The sequence below is a fragment of the Loxodonta africana genome, chromosome 1, assembly GCF_030014295.1.
Source record: "Loxodonta africana isolate mLoxAfr1 chromosome 1, mLoxAfr1.hap2, whole genome shotgun sequence".
NCBI classification, from domain to species: Eukaryota; Metazoa; Chordata; class Mammalia; order Proboscidea; family Elephantidae; genus Loxodonta; species Loxodonta africana.
The window spans coordinates 69,372,845-69,393,451 of NC_087342.1; the positions used below are offsets into that span (position 1 = coordinate 69,372,845).

Consider the following 20,607-nt stretch of genomic DNA (forward strand, 5'->3'; position numbering starts at 1 on the left):
AAAGGAAAATATTATAATGACAGGTGCAAAGAGCTGGAGATGGAAACCCAAAAGGGAAGAACACGCTTGGCGTTTCTCAAGATGAAAGAACTGAAGAAAAAATTCAAGCCTCAAGTTGCAATAGTGAAGGATTCCATGGGGAAAATATCAGACGACGCAGGAAGCATCAAAAGAAGATGGAAGGAATACACAGAGTCATTATACTAAAAAGAATTAGTTGATATTCAACCATTTAAAGAGGTGGTATATGATCAGGAACTGATGGTACTGAAGAAAGAAGTCCAAGCTGCTCTGAAGGCATTGGCAAAAAACAAGGCTCCAGGAATTGATGGAATATCAATTGAGACGTTTCAACAAACAGATGCAGCGCTGGAGGTGCTCACTCGTCTATGCCAAGAAATATGGCAGACAGCTTCCTGGCCAACTGATTGGAAGAGATCCATATTTACGCCTATTCCCAAGAAAGGTGATCCAAACGAATGTGGAAATTATAGAACAATACCATTAATACCACACGCAAGCAAAATTTTGCCAAAGATCATTCAAAAACGGCTGCAGCAGTATATCAACAGGGAACTGCCAGACATTCAGGCCAGTTTCAGAAGAGAACATGGAACCAGGGATATCATTGCTGAGGTCAGATGGATGCTGGCTGAAAGCAGAGAATACCAGAAGGATGTTTACCTGTGTTTTATTGACTATGCAAAGGCATTCGACTGTGTGGATCATAACAAACTATGGATAACACTGTGAAGAATGGGAATTCCAGAACACTTAATTGTGCTCATCAGGAACCTTTACATAGATCAAGAGGCAGTTGTTTGGACAGAACAAGGGGATACTGATTGGTATAAAGTCAGGAAAGGTGTGCATCAGGGTTGTATTCTTTCACCACACCTATTTAATCTGTATGCTGAACAAATAATATGAGAAGCTGGACTCTATGAAGAAGAACAGGGCATCAGGATTGGAGGAAGACTCATTAACAATCTGTGTTATGCAGATGACACAACCTTGCTTGCTGAAAGTGAAGAGGACTTGAAGCACTTACTAATGAAAATCAAAGACCATAGCCTTCAGTATGGATTACACCTCAACACAAAGAAAACAAAAATCCTCAAAACTGGACCAATGAGCAACATCATGATAAATGGAGAAAAGATTGAAGTTGTCAAGGATTTCATTTTACTTGGATCCACAATCCACAGCCATAGAAGCTGCAGTCAAGAAATCAAAAGACGCGTTGCATTGGGCAAATCTGCTGCAAAGGACCTCTTCAAAGTGTTGAAGAGCAAAGATGTCACCCTGAAGACTAAGGTGTGCCTGACCCAAGCCATGGTATTTTCAATCACATCATATGCATGTGAAAGCTGGACAATGAATAAGGAAAACCGAAAAAGAGTTGACGCCTTTGAATTGTGGTGGTGGCGAAGAATATTGAATATACCATGGACTGCCAAAAGAACGAACAAATCTGTCTTGGAAGAAGTGCGGCCAGAATGCTCCTTAAAGGCAAGGATGGCGAGACTGGGTCTTACATACTTTGGACATGTTGTCAGGAGGGATCAGTCCCTGGAGAAGGACATCATGCTTGGCAGAGTACAGGGTCAGTGCAAAAGAGCAAGACGCTCAAAGAGGTGGATTGACACAGTGGCTGCAACAACGAGCTCAAACATAACGATTGTAAGGATGGCGCAGGACTGGGCAGTGTTTCGTTCTGTTGTGCATAGGGTCACTATGAGTCAGAACCGACTTGACGGCACCTAACAACAACAACAACAACAACAACAGATTTTTGACTTAGATCTTCAAACCACATTTCCTCTTCTACTCTTTTGAAAATGAAATTTAAAAATCAGTAAAACTGAAATGTCAAGCGAATACCAGTCAAAACAAATACTAAATATTAACATACTACACAATATTAATGTATTTGTGTTTGTTTCTTCAACTAACATCAAGTTGTATCCATTGTTAGCATATTCACTAGAAAGCAAATCTGTTTTTCCTATGTGGAATTTGTTTAAATTGTTGGAGAACACTCCTAAAATCCATTAAATCATGAATAATAAAAGAAAAAGAAACAACATGGAACTGGCAAGTATCTCTGCTCTTGGATCTCCAAGGAGGAGAGAAAGTTGTCATTTGGATATGGGTTTTTAATTGCCAGTAGCCAGAGAAAGAGAGTGAAGCCTTCAGAAGGTAGAGTCCACACACAGAAAGAAATGCTGTTTCCTCCCAGAGGGAGGATGGAAAACAGCCAATATGGGCAGAAGGCTGGCTCAGCATCTGCTGTGAATAAATAAGCAAACACCAACATCGCTGAATAATCCCGGCCTGCCTTAGGCTCCTAGGAGACTGAAAAGCAGAAGGGGCCCCAGATCCTCAGCTGTCGGATCTGCCCAGAGCCTCTGGACTCACCCTTCTTCACAGCCACGGTGAGGGTGGACGTGCTGCTCAGCCCCTGCTGGTCTTGCACTGTTAAACGGAAGTGGTAGGCACCCACCCGAAGACCAGTTACAGAGGCTATAGCTTTGTCCATATCTTCCATCTGCACTGCACTGGGGCCTCTATAAAACATGAAAGGGATTAACAAAAGGGAGAGGCTGTGGGGTTCTAGTTATGGCAAGTATGTTACTTGTGTCCTTATAAATGCTGACTTTTCCAGCTATAACATACACCATCTTAGAGAATGCTAAGATAACTTTTGATTCACTTGTGTCCACTGTGAGAGTCATAAGGCTACTCTCAGACAGAGCCTGATGGGTTCCTGGGAAGAGTCTTTTTTTGTTTTTGTTTTTTAATTGAGCTTCCAATGAAATGCTCTATCCTTGGAGAATGAAGACAGAAATTACTCAGATAAATCCTGCACCGTCCAACAGAGTAGCCACCAGCCACGTATGGCTACTGAGTACTTGAAATCTGGCTAGTCCACGCTAGCTGTGCTATTAAGACTTAGCATGAAAAAAGAATGTAAAATATCTCATTCATACTTTTTACACTGATTGCATGCTGAAATGCTAATATTTTTGATATACATGTGTATTGGAAACACATGGGTCACCATGAGTCAGAATTGACTTGACATCAATGGATTTGGTCTTTTTGGAGGGCTTGGGTTGCATAAAATATATTATTAATTTTTTTTTTTTTTTAAGGATAAACCCTCGTTTATCTGTAGTGTGGTATGGAGAAGGAGGGAATGAGCCTGATAATCTCTCTCCTAAAAGAGGAATTATAGTGTAGGCATTAAGACTGTGGACTCTGTGGTCAGAAAGACCTAGGTCTGAGATCCAGCTATTTCACTTACTATCCAGGAAACCTTAGACCATGTGATCTCACCGACCTCTGCAAGCCTTAGTTTCTTCAGCTTTAAAGTGGGAATAATATTATTTTCCACCTTTTAAGAACTGCCAGAGGAGTCTATGAGATTAAGCATGTAAACCATGCTTACTGAGAAATCTCTCAGTGAATGTTAGATAAAACAGATGACCCCTTAAACTGTGTACTTGCATTGTCCACCAGTCACTACTGGATGGTCTGAGTGGGTCCAGACAGAGGACCTCACAGAGACCACATCATGAAGCTCACCTCATACCAAGGCTCTCCTGTCACCTGCCCTGGGCTCTACCTCCCTCCACTGTCAATGAGTGTCTCATTGTCCACCCACACTTGATAGGTTCTTCAATCAATACTCCCCTGCCACTTCTAGAAATGTGCTTAAATTCTGTCTTCTCCATGAACTCAAATTGACAGTTGACTTTAGAGTCTTCAAAGAAGAGATTACAGTAGTATAACACCAAGGGTGTGAACCTAGTGGGTAAGTGGTGAGATGGGCTACCTGATGGTCTCCCAGTGGTAGGACACAATGCCGTGGTCATCTGTGCTCCTGCTTCCGTCCAGGGTTGTGCTTTGCACTGGGAAGATCAGCTCCTTATCAGGGCCAGCCACAGCTACCGGGGGCCTGTTGTTTTCTAGAATTATATGACAATGTGAAAAATTATCTCTTTGTATTAAGTCTGCAACCCCCTGATTCCTTTTCTTTTAATAATCTTAATGTGCTTTAGGTGAAAGTTTACAGTGCAAGTTAGTTTCTCATTCAAAAATTTATACACAAATTATTTTGTGACATTGGTTGCAATCCCCACAATGTGACAGCACTCTCCCCCCTTCCACCCCTGATTTCTTGAGTCCATTTGTCCAGCTTTCCTGCCTTCTCGTCTTGCTTTTTGGTCTTGTATATTTGATTGAACTAAGAATTATGTTCCTCACTTGTGTTATTGTTTGTTTTATCGGCCTGTCTAGTCTTTGACTGAGAAGTAAGTTTTGGGAGTGGCTTCAGTTCTGAGTTAGCAGGGTGTCCAGAGGCCACAGTCTCAGGGGTTCCTCCAGTCTCTGTCAGACCAGTAAGTCTGGTATTTTTTTGTGAATTTGACTTTTGTCCTACATTTTTCTCTTGCTCTAACCAGGACTCTTTATTGTAATCTGTGTCAGAGTGGTAGGTGGTGGTAGCCAGGCACCATCTAGTTCTTCTGGGCTTAGCCTGAAGAAGGCTAATGTGGTCCATTAGTCCTTTGGGCTAATATTTTCTTCGTTTCTTTGGTTTCCTTCATTACCCTTTGCCCTGGACAGGATGGGACCAATAGATGTATTTTAGATGGCCGCTTGCAAGCATTTAAAACTGCAGACGCTACTCAACAAAGTAGGATGTAGAACGTTTTCTTTATGAACTATGTTATGCCAATTGACCTAGATGTTCCCGAAGACCATGGTCCCCAGCCCTCAGTCCCAGTAACTTGGTCCCTCAGCGTGTTTGGATGTGTCTAGGAAGCTTCTATGACTTTGCTTTGGTCAAGTGGTGCTGACTTCTCCTATATTGTGTGTTGTCTTTCCCTTCACCAAAGTTGATACTTGTCTATCACTAGTTAGTGATTTCCCCTCCCTACCTCTTCCCACCCTCGTAACCATCAAAGATTGTCTTCTTCTGTGTGTAAACCTTTTCTTCAGTTTTTATAATAATGGTCTCATATAATATTTGCCCTTTTGTGATTAACTTATTTCACTCAACATAATGCCTCCGAATTCACCCATGTTGTGAGATGTTTCATGGATTCATCATTGTTCTTTATCCCTGCGTAGTATTCCATTGTATGTAGGTACCATAATTGTTTATCCATTCACCTGTTGATGGGCACTTAGGTTGTTTCCACCTTCTTGCTATTGTGAATAATGCTGCAATGAACACGGGTGTGCGTATATCTATTGTGTGATGGCTCTTGTTTCTCTAGGATCTATTCCTAGAAGTGGGATTGCTGGACCATATGGTATTTCTATTTCTAGCTTTTTGAGGAGGCACCATATCATTTTCCATAGTGCTTATACCATTTTACACTCCCACCAGCAGTGTATAAGAGATCCAGTCTCCTACAACCTCTCAACATTTATTTTCTGTTTTTTTGATTAGTGCCAGTATTGTCAAGTGAGATGGTATATCATTGCAGTTTTGATTTGCATTTCTTCAGCGGCTAATGACTGCGAGCATTTCTTCACATGTCTGCTAGCTACTTGAACATCTTCTTTGGTGAAGTGTCTGTTCATATCCTTTGCCCATGTTTTGACTGGATTATTTGTCTTTTGTTCTTGAGGTGCTGAAGTATTTTGTAGATTTTAGAAATTAGACCCTTGTCAGATATGTCATAGCCATTTCTCAATCTGTAGGTTCTCTTTTTATTCTTTTTGTGAAGTCTTTGGAAGTTCATAAGTGTTTAATTTTTAGGAGCTCCCAGTTATCAAGTTTACCTTCTAGTGTTTGTGCATTGTTAGTTATGGTTTATAATTCTATTTATGCCATGTATTAGGGCCCCTAGCATGTCCCTATTTTTTCTCCCATGATCTTTATCACTTTAGGTTTTATATTTAGGTCTTTGATTCATTTTGAGTTAGTTTTTACGTATAGTTTGATGTATGGATCCTGTTTCATTTTTTTATGGATGGACAACCAGTTATGCCAGCACCATTTGTTAAAGAGACTGTTTTTTCCTCATTTAGTGGACTTTGGCCCTTTGTCAAATATCAATTGGATGGATTTATATCTGGATTCTAGATTTTGTTCCATTGGTCTATGTGTCTGCTGTTGTACCAGTACCAGGCTGTTTTGACTATCCTAACTGTGTAGTAGCTTCTGAGATCAGGGAGTGTGGGGCCTCCCACTTTCATCTTCTTCAATAACGTTTTACTTATCTGGGGCCTGTTTGGGTAGAATTGGCATTTTCACGATGTTTAGTCTACCTATCCATAAACATAGAATGATTTCCTTTTCAAATTCCCTGATTTCTTGATTTAAGCAAATTATTCATATTCAGCCCAGGTAGCTGCTAGAGGTTGCACTGTCTTTTGGGGATCTTAGAATGAAATACTTCAGTCTCCTAGATGACCCAGGAATTGAATATTCTGAATTTGAGATGGGGATTACAGGCAGCAAAAAACCACTGTTCTCTAAAATATACATCTTTGGTTTCTTTAAAAGAACTTTAAAAATCATGGAGTCAAGAGAAAGAGAATGAAGGGAGGAGGAAGGAGAGGTAAAGGGTGGGGGAGACAAAGGGGCAAAGATGGGGGTGTGGGGGGGGAGGAAAGGGGGATGTGAAAGAGGTGGGGAAGGGAGAGGGAGGAGGGGGAAGGAGGGAAGAAATAAATAAGTTAGTTGACATTCGCATGAAGAGACCTACATTGTCAGATAGGGCTTATTTCCTTTCTGTCTTTGCAGCCCTAGCGCCTAACACCAAAAACCAAAAAACCCACTGCTGTTGAGTTGATTCTGACTCATGGTGACCCTGTGCGCTATAGAGTAGAACTTCTCCATAGGTTTTCTTGGCTGTAATCTTTATGAAAACAGGTTGCTAGGCCTTTCTTCTGTGGCGTCCCTGGGTGGGTTCAAAGTGCAAACCTTCAGGTTACCAGTCAAGTACAAACCATTTACGTCGCCCAAGGACTTATCTAACACAGTACCTCGTAAATAGTAAATGCTCAAAACCATTTTTGCTACATGTTGAACCAAAGTAAAAGATATAAAGTATTACTGATATTACACTGACATAAACAGATAGAATTTCTGTTAAAAAAAAAAAGTCACTAGTCAAAAACTGAGACAAACTTCACCCACATCTGGACCATGTCACAACCTCACTGTCCTATTCAATATAGTTCAGTAGTTCCCATTACTGTCTGGATGAAAGATTTACATGACCAGACGTTTGCAAAACCCTTCATGATCTCGCCCTGCCTCTCCCTCCAGATCATCCCTCATCATTCCAACTCCTGCCCCCCCCCACACCCCCATATATTCACCTCCTTTGCTCTCTCTCCAGTCACACTACATTCCTTCTTTATTTTTAAGTGTTCATAATTTGCCAGCTGAATCAAGATAGGTAGCATAACAACAAATTCCAGTTACTTGCACGGTGGTAAATTCCTTTTTAGTCCTTGAACATACCACACTCTTTCACCCTGTGGTGTTTCTGCGTTCAGTTCTCACTGCCTAAAAAAGCTGCGTTCTGCCTTCTACTCCCCACCCTCCACCTTCTTCACCTGCTACTCATGCATCAACCCTCAGCTACTGTAAAAGCTCTTTGCAGATGCCTCAAGCCCAGGAGGTTCCCTTTCTGTGGCTCCCATAGCAGCCTGTCCTTCCCCTAGAATAGCACTGCTCAGGTTTGTTGTTGTTGTTTTTTCTAGACAACAAAGTTTACTAATGGTTACCAGGGGTGGGAGGGAGAGGGAAAGGGAGAGTCATTGGTGAGCTTCCATTAACGGTGTTGAAAAAATTTGAAAATGGATAATGGTGATGGTTGAACACTGAATTGTATGTGTTAAAAAAAAAGTTCAAATTGTAAATATTTTGTTACATACTTTTTTTCTTTTTTTTTTTTTTATTGTACTTTAAATGAAGGTTTACAGAACAAACTAGTTTCTCATCAAACAGCTAGTAGACACACTGTTTTATGACGTTGGTTAAAAACCCCATGACACGTCGACACTCTCCCTTCTCAACCCTGGGTTCCCATTATTACCAGCTTTCCTGTTCCCTCCTGCCTTCCAGTTCCTGCCCCAGGGCTGGTGTGCCCTTTCAGTCTTGTTTTGTTTTATGGGCCTCTCCAATTTTTGGCTGAAGACTGAACCTTGGGAGTGACTTCCTTACTGAGCTGAAAGGGTATCCCAGGGCCACACCTCAGGGTTTCTCCAGTCTCTGTGAGGCCAGCAAGTCTGGTCTTTCTTTTTAAAATAGAATTTTGTTCTACATTTTTCTCCAGCTCTGTCCTGGACCCTCTATTGTGATCCCTGTCAGCGCAGTCAGTGGTGGTAGCTGGGCACCATCTAGTTTTACTGGACTCAGTCTGGTAGAGGCCATGGTAGATGTGGTCCATTAGTCCTTTGACTAATATTTCCCTTGCATCTTTAGTTTTCTCAATTCTTCCTTGTTCCTAAAGGGGTGAAACCAGTGGAGAATCCTAGATAGCCGCTCACAGGCTTTTAAGACCCCATACCCTACTCACCAAAGTAGAATGTAGAACATATTCTTTATAAACTATGTTATGCTAATTGAGCTAGATATTCCCCAAGATCATGGCTCCCACAGCCCTCAGCCCAGCAATTTGGTCCCCCAGGGAGTTTGGATATGTCTATTGAGCTGCCACATTACATACATTTTTATCACGATAAAAAAATATCATCTTTGCTTGGGTTAAATTTGGTTCATGGAACAATGGTGAGACTGATTCTGACTTAAGTTATTCTTCTTATTACCAACCAAGACTCTAGGGCTCAGAACAGTGAAGTATCTTGTCCAAGGCCACAGAGTGGTAAGAAGTAGAATCACCATTCAAGCCCAGTTGTGTTGGCTGATCATGTGGTTTTATGAGTACTCTCCTACGTGCCCTGTGACAGCAGAGACCAAGTCTATTTTGTTAAAGTCCACATTCCCAGGGCCTAAGAACACTTATTACATATTAGTTAAATAAATAAGTGGAAAAAAAAATAAGTGGTCTATAAATTGAATATATTAGTTGCCAGGACATTGAACAGTTTCCAGAACTAGCACGCTTCTTTTAGAAAAGGTCTCAAGTAAAGATCATGGTCAATCAAGGGCCTAACTACACTTGTTGTTAGTTGCCATGGAGTCGACTCCACTCATGGCGACACTATGTATAACAGAACCAATAAACGTTGCCTGGTCCTGTACCACCTCCATCGTCTTTGATGTATCTGACCCCTAGGTGTTTAAATCTGAAGATAGACAACGACCCAGGTTTTCATGAAACCATTAATGGACAGTGAGCTGAACTGGAGTCAATTTCCGACATTTGGCTACAAGCCATTTGAGTCCAGGCCACATAGGACAACCAGCCTCTTTTCAAGAATCCCCCGAAACCCTCTGCAGCAGAGCAAAGCATGTGTGGGAGTGTCTACGTGGCAAATAGGAGCCCACAAGTGGTTCTGCGAATGGTTCACAGCTCATCTTTCATATTATGGTTTAGAGAAATCAGGACAAGTTCCAGAAACTCAAAGCAAAATTGTTTTTATATTGAGATTCCACTTCTGGAGTCCTGATTTCCTGACAACTCAAAAGTTTAGAGAAGTTACCACCACTTTGGCTTGTCTAAAGCCCAGAATCCCAGCTCTCATTTCTGCTTGTAGTATCTAGGGCCAGATCTCTTTCCCATTTCACTTACCAGGCTGGACAATCACAGTGACCACAGCAGTGGACTGTTGCCTTGAAGAATCAGTAACCATCAGCTGAAATGTATAATCTCCTTCCTGCATTGCAGACAAATGAAGGTACGGTGTCTGTATTCCCTAAATTGTAACAGGTACAAAAAGAAAATTAAAAATAATATTAAAGAAGGCTAAGTAAATAGTATGATACAATGAAGAGCTAACAATTTTACTCAATATAAAGATCCTGCTCAAAAAAGAAATGTCTGTGTCCCCAGGGAAATGCAATCCAAAGCCTGTTGTGTAGCCTCATCTATTAATGACAGGAGTGTAAATTAGTGCTGCCTTTTGGAAAGCCAATCTGATGATTTCCATTAAAATGTTAAATGAGCACACCCTTTAACCCGGCAGTTCCATTTCTTAGTGCCCGTGTGCAGAAGGAGGTGGCACGTGGATTCTGACTGAAGCTTTGTCTGGAATAGCAAACAGTGGAAACAATCTAAATGTCCATCAACAGAGGAATGGCTGAAACACTATGAAATAGTATGGAATGCTATATGGCAATTAGAAAAAAAAAAAAAGAGGTAGATTTATAAATAAAAAACTAAAATGGAAAAATGTCGAAGTCATATTAGTAAATGAAAAAAGAAAGTTGTGGAAAAATGCATACAGTATGATACATGCTGCTACATGTACACATGTCGTATTTGTTGGGTACCGTCAGAGTCAATTCTGGCTCATGGAGACTCCATGTGACAGAGGAGAATTGCCCCATTGAGTTTCCCTGGCTGTAATCTTTACAGGAGCAGATCACCAGGTCTTCCTCCTGCTGGAGTCCCTGGCTGGGTTTGAGCTGCCAACCTTTCAGTTAACAGCTGAACATTTAACCATTGTGCCACACATATATAAATGCATGGAAAATATTCTGGAAGTACACACATTAAGCTGATAAAACTCCAATAAGGGACTTGAGTGAGGGTAGTGGTCAAGGTGTATTTTTATTTTATTAGAATTTATTTAAACTTTTTCTTAACTACAAGAAGAAATTCACGTAGTGCTTTTATAACTGAAAATAATTTTTAAAACTCTAAGGTGATAAATGCTTCAAAAAGGCAATTTTTCAACTGTGTATACAACAGCTACACTTGTTACATCCAGGATTTTTTGGTTGCTGTTTGTGGTGGAAACGGTAATAGTTCCAATTATTGCTTAAGTTCATGGCATCATGAAAAGGTTTTAAATTTTAACTCCTATCATAATTTATTTAATTTTACAGACTCCAATATTGCCTAAAGATAAATGAATTTACATTTTTTAAAGGCTTTAAAGAAAACTGATAGAACATCAGTTGTTATCATTGCAGTTTGAAATCTGAAATACAAACTTTTAAGAGGTTAAAAAAAAAAGCCTTTCCCTGCTTTGAACAAATAGGGTAAAGTACCTTTCTCTAAAAGTTTCCACAAAGGAAGTATAATTTCTAGTACTTTCCTCAAAGCCAATATTGGTTACACAAATGCACCTGCACGTGATAAAAGGGAATGTTATAGTGAGTGGGAAGTGAGCAGACTAATGAGTCTTGTCAAATGTACCCAAAGCAGCCATATGTTTTAGATAATGGCACAGGCTTCAATTACCTGCCCATTCCAGCACACAGCCTGAGCGGGCCGCCCTCACAATTTGTAGACTAATGTAAAACGGTTCACAGAGCTCTGGTTCACAGAGCTCATCTTTGTGACTGCCCCAGTTAATAAAAGGATCATCCTTTTTGTCATCTTAATCAATCAATCATAAGCCACCAACATCGTTACGGTAGGTAATCTTTAGGGACAGGCAGAGACAGTGTCAGCAGTGGACGGGCAGGGTATGGGAAGCACACAACCCAATGACTTCTCTGGGTTCACATCATAGTAATGGCTTCTGGAGCATTAACGTTGGGCACATAATTCTCAATAATGAAAGAAAAATTAGATTTTTTTTAAATCAAGGAAATAGAAAAGATTCCATCTTTCTGTTTTGTATTCAACCCCCTTGGATTCAGAATTCTCTTAACACCACAGAAGCAGGCAGCACTATTTATAGCCCTAACTGAAGTCTCCAAGGATACCTAGGGGACTTGGGACTCCTTCAAGTTCCATAAGCCCAATCAGTGGTTTTTAATCACAATTGCAAAGCATTTTCTGGAAACACCAGAAAGTAAAGCAGACAAGTTAATTCATGGGATGTCTGATTTTGTCTCAAATACTAATACAAAATTTATCTTGGACTGGAGAGAAGAAACTTGAAGTTGGCAACATAAAGTCCTATCAATTTTCCATTAAACTCTCAAATACTATAACTTCAAAAATACCAAGCTGGTTAGCAACAACAACAACAAAAAATAGTTCTGGCCATCACCAAATGAAGTAAACAGCTCACACACACTGCCACACATAAACATACACATCACAAGTTTCCAGGTAATTATATTTTTAGACAAATATATTGCAAAGATTTGAAGAAAGGCAGATACAAAGAAGCTTTTAGAAAGAGATTGCTGGGTACAGAAATGCTAACATGCAGTTTCTAAAGAGAGGAGTTACAAATTAAGAAGAAATTTTCTGATAGTGAGGTTTAGGTTAGATTATTTCTAAGATTTCTGCCAGGACTTGAATGATATTTCTCTCGCAAACGTTCAGGCAGACTGTTCCAAAAGTGACCTCAAAGTCAAGCTGCCAACACCAAACCATTTGGTTTCTGTTCTATGCTTACCTAGAGTGGGTGAGGGAAAGTGACATACACTTGGAAGATCTGTAACATATCTAATAGTTATAACGTATCAGACAATTTTATAAAACAGGTTTTCCAGATTTACATGACACCCACGCCAATACTGATAGACAGAAATAGATAGGTAGATAGACGATAGGTAGGTAAACCAGTTGCCATAGAGTCGATTTTGATTCACGGTGACCCCATCTGTGTCAGAGCAGAGCTGTGTTCCATATAATTTTCAGTGGCTGATTTTTCAGAAGTAGATCACCAGGCCTTTCTTTTGAGGCATTTTTGGGTAGACTCACATCTTCAATTCTTGCAGTTAGCAGCCAGGCTAGTCAATTATTTGTACCACCCAGGGACTCCAAACCAGTTGCTACGGAGTGGATTTTGACTCATGGTGACAACAGATAGATGATGGATGGCTGCATTATGGAAGATAGATGGATAGATAGATAGGCAGACAGACAGACAGATAAAAGTTTGAAGGCAGGATGGCGAACTTGCCTGCATGGCCACCTCTTTGCTCTCACTACTAGGACCCAGCGACCATTCATAGTGGACAATCTGGTGATCATCACTGCTCTGGTTTCCATTCAGAGTGATGGAGTTTTGGGGCAAAGTTATAGTCTGATTGGGTCCTGCATTGGCAACTGGTGGAGAGTCCACAGCACTGTTGACTATCACGACTGCAGTTGTGGAGTTAGTGGCTCCGTCCGAGTCCATAGTGGTTAACCTACAAAAAGGAAAGGAAGCCATTATGTTGGAAGCATGTGCCACATCTTAAGGTAAGCGGTCAATTTAGTCTGCTCAGAACAACTAAGAACGAATAGGTGTAAGAAGAAATTTGAGGGTGAAGCTGAGGAAAGAACACAGATCTGAATGTATTTTTGTTTGTTTTTGTTGCTGCTGTTTATTTTATTCATTTAGTCAGTAATGTATTCACATGTTAGAATTTCATGTTATATGGGTTTCTGATTAGTCTTTGGGATGCTGGGTAAGAAAAACATCCTTGGCCAACCTAGAAGTCTCTAATAACTGAGAATAAGAATGTATCAGGTTTAAGTTCTACCTTCAGGCCTGAGCCTGTAGAGCAGTAAATTGCTCATCAGTTTTCAGGTACAAAGTCTTTTTATTTTTAATTCTTTTCTAGAGGACTTAATATAATTATGTTTTCAGGACACTTCTTGCAAAGCAATTTCAGGATTAAGCACTTTCAAATATAAGTCGATGCTCAACCTACACAAGCAAACAACAAAGAGGACTGCATTGACCTTGTACTTGACTGATTCCTGATGTGATTACTGAACAGTGAAGTAGGGTCACTTCATAATTACAGTGAAGTAAGGTCAATCCATGATTCTGGAGGAGAGGTGTTAGTTCTGAGCAGTAATGAGTGCTAATCGGGTGTAAAGAAGAATTTGAGAATGAGGCTATGGAAGGAGCACAGGGCTTATTGGTAGGTAAGGTAAGTGTACAGTTGTTAGGTGCCAAAGAGTCAATTTTGACTCATAGCAACCCTGTGTGACAGAGTAGAAATGCCTCAGAGGGTTTCCTAGGTTGACTAAGGTGCACCTGACCCAAGCCATGGTATTTTCAATTGCCTCGTATGCATGCGAAAGCTGGTCAATGAATAAGGGAGACTGAAGAAGAATTGATGCCCTTGAAATTACGCTGTTGGCAAAGAATACTGAATATACCATGGACTGCCAGAAGAGTCTTTGTCTTGTTGCCAGAAGAATGAAAGAATCTGTCTTGGAAGAAGTATAACCAGAACGCTCCTTAGAAGCAAGGATGGCGAGACTTCGTCTCATGTACTTTGGATGTGTTATCAGGGAGGACCAGTCCCTGGAGAAGGACATTTTGCTTGGTAAAGTAGAAGGTCATTCAAAAAAGAGGAAGACCCTCAAGGAGATGGACTGACACAGTGGCTGCAACAATGGGTTCAAATATAGCAACAATTGTGAGGATAGCACAGGACCAGGCAGTGTTTCGTTCTGTTATATGGGGTTGTTATGAGTTGGAACCAACTCAGCAGCACCTGACAACAACAACAACAATCTTTACAGGAGCAGATCACCAGGTCTTTCTCTCACAGAGCCACTGCATGGGTTTGAACTGCCAACCTTTGGTTAGCAGCCAAGTGCTTAACCATTGCACCACCTGTGTACTTTGAGCTCCCTTTCACAGTATCCCAGATGCTCTACCCAACCAAGATCCAAACTCCAATTCAGGCTCTGAGAGCAAACCAAACACCTACGGCTCTTCCCTCTTCACTAGGCTGAGTCAGGACACGTGCTGACCCCGTAAGGGAACGTCTTCCTGGTAAAATGGGGATAGCAACAGTAACCCACCTCAATCAGAGGGTGAAGAGTGAATCCAAAGTACCTTGTAAAGTGGCATTTCATTCTATGTATATTTTACCTCCATAAATAAAGTGCAGTAGAAATACTTTTAATAACAGCTTTTCTTTAATCCTCTCTGGCTTTTATATCAGAATGTTCCCATAAGTCAGCCTTGGCAAAACTCTCAGATAAAAACTAGACAATAATTTGGCAACATGTATCAAATGCCTTAAAAACATACATGCTTTCTAACCCAGAAATTTTACCAGTACCCCCAAATTTAAGTATAAGGACATTAATCCCAAACATTGAGTAACAGAGCTGAACTAATACACTACAGTATATTAGCACAGCATCAGATATGATGGTGCTGATATTCAGTCACAGGACTATTCATGATAAATAGGGAATCCGAAAGCAGACCCATACATAAATGAAAACTTGGTATAGGAGAGATGTGCTATTGCAGATTGGGAAAGAAAAGAGTAGATATCGAAGTTATCTGTACTGGGACAACTAATTATCAATACGGTTAAAAATAAGTTAAATTGGATTTCACCACTAATGAGCTACAATCAATACATTGTAGATAAAAATTTAAATGTGAAAGACCAAACTTTTAAATTTTAGAAGAAATCATACAAGTAGCTTGCAAAACATCTTGTATGTTTTGATCCAAGTTTTCTTTAAAAAAGAAAATTTAAGTTTATGTGTGTATAGAGAAAGGACTATAATAGTAAGTAGTAAACTGTTAGGGTGGTTATTTCTAGGTGGTGGAATTATGGGAGGTATTTAATTTCCTTCTTTCTGCTTATATATGTATCCTGTTTTTTTTGTTTTTTGTTTTGCTTTTGCTTTAATGGTAAACATGCATTGCGCTTATAAGAAAAAATACTGTTTTTTTAAACTCATGCGTTGTCACCTGTCTCTTGAAAACCTATGGTCTGTCTAGGCTAAGCTGTCTCTGCCAGGTGGTAAACTAAACACACACACACACACACACACAAAAAAAACTAAACTAAAAAAAAAAATGAAAGCACCAATGGCTGCTTAATCGGCCTCCACAGAGCCTGTGGCTCTCAAGGTATTTACTCTTTTTTTTAAAAACTAATATTTTATTGTGTTTCCGGTGAAGGTTTACACAGCAGTTTCTACACAATTCAACGTTGCATACATTCCTCCCAATGCATGAACATTCTCATTATTTCCATTCTGGTTGTTCCATTTCCATTAATCTAGTTTCCCTGCCCCCTTACATTCTCATATTTGTTTTAAAGTAATTGTTCACCATTTGGTCTCATATAGGTGATTTTTTAAGGGAGCACAGTACTTATGGGTGATATTCATTATCTTGTAAGCCAATCTGTTATTTAGCTACAAGGTGACCTCGGAGGCTAGTTTCCCTACTGGTTTGATGGGTATCTCAGGGCAATAGTCTCAGAGATGCCTCCAGTCTCAACCAGCTCAGTAAGTCTACTTTCATTTTGTTTTTTAAAGAACTTGAGGTTCTGTTCCATATTTTTCTCCCATTCCATCAGGGTCCATCTATCTATTCTGGCCCTGATTAAAATGGTCAGTAGTGGTAGCTGGGCACAATCTAGTTCTTCTGGTCTCAGGATAGATGAGGCTGTCCAAGGTATCCACTCTTAATAATAAAATAAGCTTGCAAGTGAGGTAAATTACTTAAGCTGAGATTTCAAATAAAGCAAAACAGAAGCTTTTACAACCATGTGTACATCTGAGATGCTCTAGAGCATCTCTGTGCATCTTTTAGTTAAAGATAAATTCAGTCAGATTCTTGAGGGTTTCTTAATCAGGAGAGGCTTCAGAGGGTCCACGAACATATGTATATATGGACTCTTTCTCTGAAATCATCAGACTCTTAAAGGAGTATATGAGACCTTAAAAAAACACAACATGCGGTATGCAGCTAAGCAATACTTAGAGGAAAATTATACCTTTAAAAGCTTATATACTAACAGAAGAAAGATCTAATGCAAATGACTTAAGATTCTACCCAAAAAAAAAAAAAAGTTTTTAAAAAAAGGAGAGCAAAGTAAATCCAACATAAATAGAAGGAAGAAAATAATAAAAAACCAAAATCAACAAATTAGAAAATAGATCAAAAGAAAATTAACATAGCTCTACTTGAAGGTTCTTTGAAAAGATGAACAAATATAACAAACCCTTAACTAGGCTCATCAAAAGCAAGAGAGAGAGAGACACAAATCACCAATATTGGGAATGAAAAAGGGCCTATAAGCACAGATCCTATAGATGTTAAGAGGATAATATGAAGATACCATGAACCACTTTACGCCAATAAATTTGACAGTTTAGATGAAATGGACAGATTTCTTGAAAACAACTTACCAAAACTGATACAAGAAGAAACGGAAAGTCTGAATGCCTTACACCTATTAACGGTGGCTGGGTGGCACAAATGTTAACTGTTCAACAACTAGCCAAAAGGTTGGAGGTCAGAACCCCCCCAGAGGCTCCTCGGGAGAGAGGCCTGGCAATCTGCTTCTGAAAGGTCACACCCTTGAAAACCCTATACAGCAACTGTACCCTGCACACATGGGCTCTCTGTGAGTCAGAATTAACTTGATGACAACCAACAACAAGAAAATCTGTTAAAGAATTGAATGAATGTGCTGTCAAAAACCTTCTCAAAAAGAAAATTCCAGGCCCAGATGATTTTACTAGTGAATTCTATCAAACATTCAAGGAAGAACTAACACTAGTTATACACAAGCATTTTTAGAAAACAGAGGAGTATGGTTCACTACCCAACTTGTTCTATTGGGCCTCCACAATGCTCATACCAAAACCTGGCAAAGACATTGCAAAAAAAGAGAAAATTATAGACCAATATTTGTTGTGAATATACAGGCAAAAATCAAATTGAATCCAACAATATATAAAAAGTCTGAGTACATCGTGGGGCCAAGAGGGCTGACTAGGTAGACGCTACCTCGGATCCCTCTTGCAACAAAGACTCGGAAAAACAAGTGAATCGATCACATACATGACAATCTACGAACCCTGAACAACAAACACAGATTTAAAGAGTTGACCTGACTGACAGAGATGGAGAACGAACAACTACAGGGAAGCAGCGACTGTTTTCGGAGATTGGAGCCAGCGTCCCAGTCAGGTAACCTCGGCGCCGGGCTTAGGACTGGGCGCAGGGGAGCTGACCACAACATCTTGTGACTGCGCAAACATGGGGCGCAGCCCTACCCCCCTGAACTGACCCCGGGAGGGGGCCCAGCCGGTCCGCGCGGGCAGTGTGGCGACGCGGCTGGCAGGACGAGAAGCCCCTGGGAGGCAGCGACTGGTTTTGGAGCCGGGAGTGCAGCGTCCCAGCCGGGGAACCTTGGCGCCAGGTTTGGACTGGGCGCAGGGGAGCTGAACACAACATCTTGTGATGGCGCAAACACGAGGTGCAGCCCTACTCCCCTGAACTAACCCCGGGAGGGGGTCCAGGCGGTCCACGGAGGCGGCACAGCGACGCGGCTGGCAGGACGAGAAGCCCCCAGGAGGCAGCGACTGATTTTGGAGCCGGCAGTGCAGTGCCCCAGCAGGGGAACCTTGACGCTGAGCTTTGGACTGGCAGCGGAGGATCTGACCGCGGCTTCAGCGGGCCAGACCCTCGGGGACAATCTCCACACAGCCAGCACACATAGGCGACATGCCCCTCGGAAATCTCAGATAAAATAGTCATTCCAAGCAAGATAAGCAACTTTGGCTATATTCCGGAGTGCTCCTCTCTCCTGTTTTTCTGAACCCTCCCCTCCCCTTCCCAGGTGGCTTCATTAACATTGGAATTTCCTCAGCCAGAGGGAGAATGGCTCCGGCTCTGCGGCTTTGCTTTTCCCTTTTTTTTTTTTGGTCTTTTCCTAACCCATTCTTCTGGCCAGAGAGAAGCAACCACAAAAAAACCCAGGGACCAAAAATCCTTCCCTAATTGGACTAAAAACACAGAACGAGCTCCAGCCAAGCATATATGATCCAAATCTTGGGCTTTCATCCTTACAGGGAACAAGGTGGCCGTTATAATGCAAAGACAGTTCTGATAGGGATCTGACTGCATTTTTTTTTAGGGGATTTACTGGAAAAACAAGATTCCCAGGTCTGATATCTCTGCTTATTCAACAGAGCCCTCACTGACCCACAACAGGGAACTGAGGGCTGAAGCTCCCCCCAGACCACCTAGCCTCTTGCCTTAGGGGTCTAAGGAGGGTGACACCTACCAATCAGTAGAGGTACTTGCATTGGGGGCCTAAGGTACAGCTGCAGAGCCCTCCACCAAGGTGCTATAGGAATAGAGACACACCTACCTCACTGGCACTTGGGGGAAGCCTGTCAGCATCCTGCCCCCCCTGAAGTGTGAACCCCAGCTGCTAGTAGAATCTGGTGCACACAACTATCACCACTACTTCTCGAGGTGGATAGGTGTTAGGGTGCAGCACACACTTGATGACCCAAAATCAGATTCTACTCAAGAATACTGAATAGACTCAGGCATATATATCTGGCAACAGCACAAACCAGCTGGTAATAGGTCATAAGTAAGTCAAGGGCTATAACAAACAAGACACCACAATCTAGTAGCCCATCCACGTATATTGAAAGAAAACAAAACAAGATAAGACTCAGTGAGCAAATATAGAATAAATCACTACTGCACTAGAAAAAAAAAAAAAAAAAAATCTTAGTGATGGCTCGGAGACAGCAGTCGATATCAAACCACATAAAGAAGCAGACCATGACACCTTCTACAACCCCCCAAACAAAAGAATCAAAATCTTTCCCAAATGAAGATACAGTCCTGGAATTATCAGATACAGAACATAAAAAACTAATTTACAGAATGCTTCAAGACATCAGGGATGACCTCAGAAATGAAATAAGGCAAACTGCAGAAAAAGCCAAGGAACACACTGATAAAACAGTTGAAGAACTCAAAAAGATTATTCAAGAACATAGTGGAAAAATTAATAAGTTGCAAGAATCCATAGAGAGCATTCAGAAATCCAAAAGATTAACAATAAAATTACAGAATTAGACAACGCAATAGGAAGTCAGAGGAGCAGACTCGAGCAATTAGAATGCAGACTGGGAAATCTGGAGGACCAGGGAATTAACACCAACATAGCTGAAAAAAAATCAGATAAAAGAATTTAAAAAAATGAAGAAACCCTAAGAATCATGTGGGACTCTATCAAGAAGGATAACTTGTGTGTGACTGGAGTCCCAGAACAGGGAGGGAGGACAGAAAACACAGAGTAAATAGTTGAAGATCTGCTGACAGAAAACTTCCCTGACATCACGAAAGATGAAAGGATATCCATCCAAGATGCTCATCGAACCCCATTTAAGATTGATCCAAAAAGAAAAACACCAAGACACCTTATCATCAAACTTGCCAAAACCAAAGATAAAGAGAAAATTTTAAAAGCAGCCAGGGATAAAAGAAAGGTCTCCTTCAAGGCAGAATCAATAAGTTCAGACTACTCAGCAGAAACCATGTAGGCAAGAAGGCAATGGGATGACATATACAGAGCACTGAAGGAGAAAAACTGCCAGCCAAGGATCATATATCCAGCAAAACTCTCTCTCAAATATGAAGGTGAAATTAAGATATTTACAGATAAACACAAGCTTAGAGAATTTGCAAAAACCAAACCAAAGCTACAAGAAATACTAAAGGAAATTGTTTGGTCAGCAAACCAATAATATCAGATACCAGCACAACACAAGGTCACAGAACTGAACATCCTGATATCAGCTC

The 20,607-nt window shown here is 40.8% G+C and overlaps 1 protein-coding gene across 2 annotated transcripts in view; it reads right to left on the minus strand.

The window, feature by feature from the left end:
- Window positions 1-20,607, minus strand: part of KIAA0319 (KIAA0319 ortholog) — an 86,072-nt gene that overhangs the window by 29,071 nt on the left and 36,394 nt on the right. For both annotated transcript variants that reach the window (XM_064281415.1, XM_064281410.1), the window contains exons 8-11: window positions 12,970-13,198; window positions 9,729-9,852; window positions 3,842-3,974; window positions 2,422-2,570 (exon numbers count right to left, since the gene is read on the minus strand). In XM_064281415.1, coding sequence (XP_064137485.1) covers window positions 2,422-2,570; window positions 3,842-3,974; window positions 9,729-9,852; window positions 12,970-13,198 — 635 coding nt within the window. The remainder of the gene's footprint in view (window positions 1-2,421; window positions 2,571-3,841; window positions 3,975-9,728; window positions 9,853-12,969; window positions 13,199-20,607) is intronic.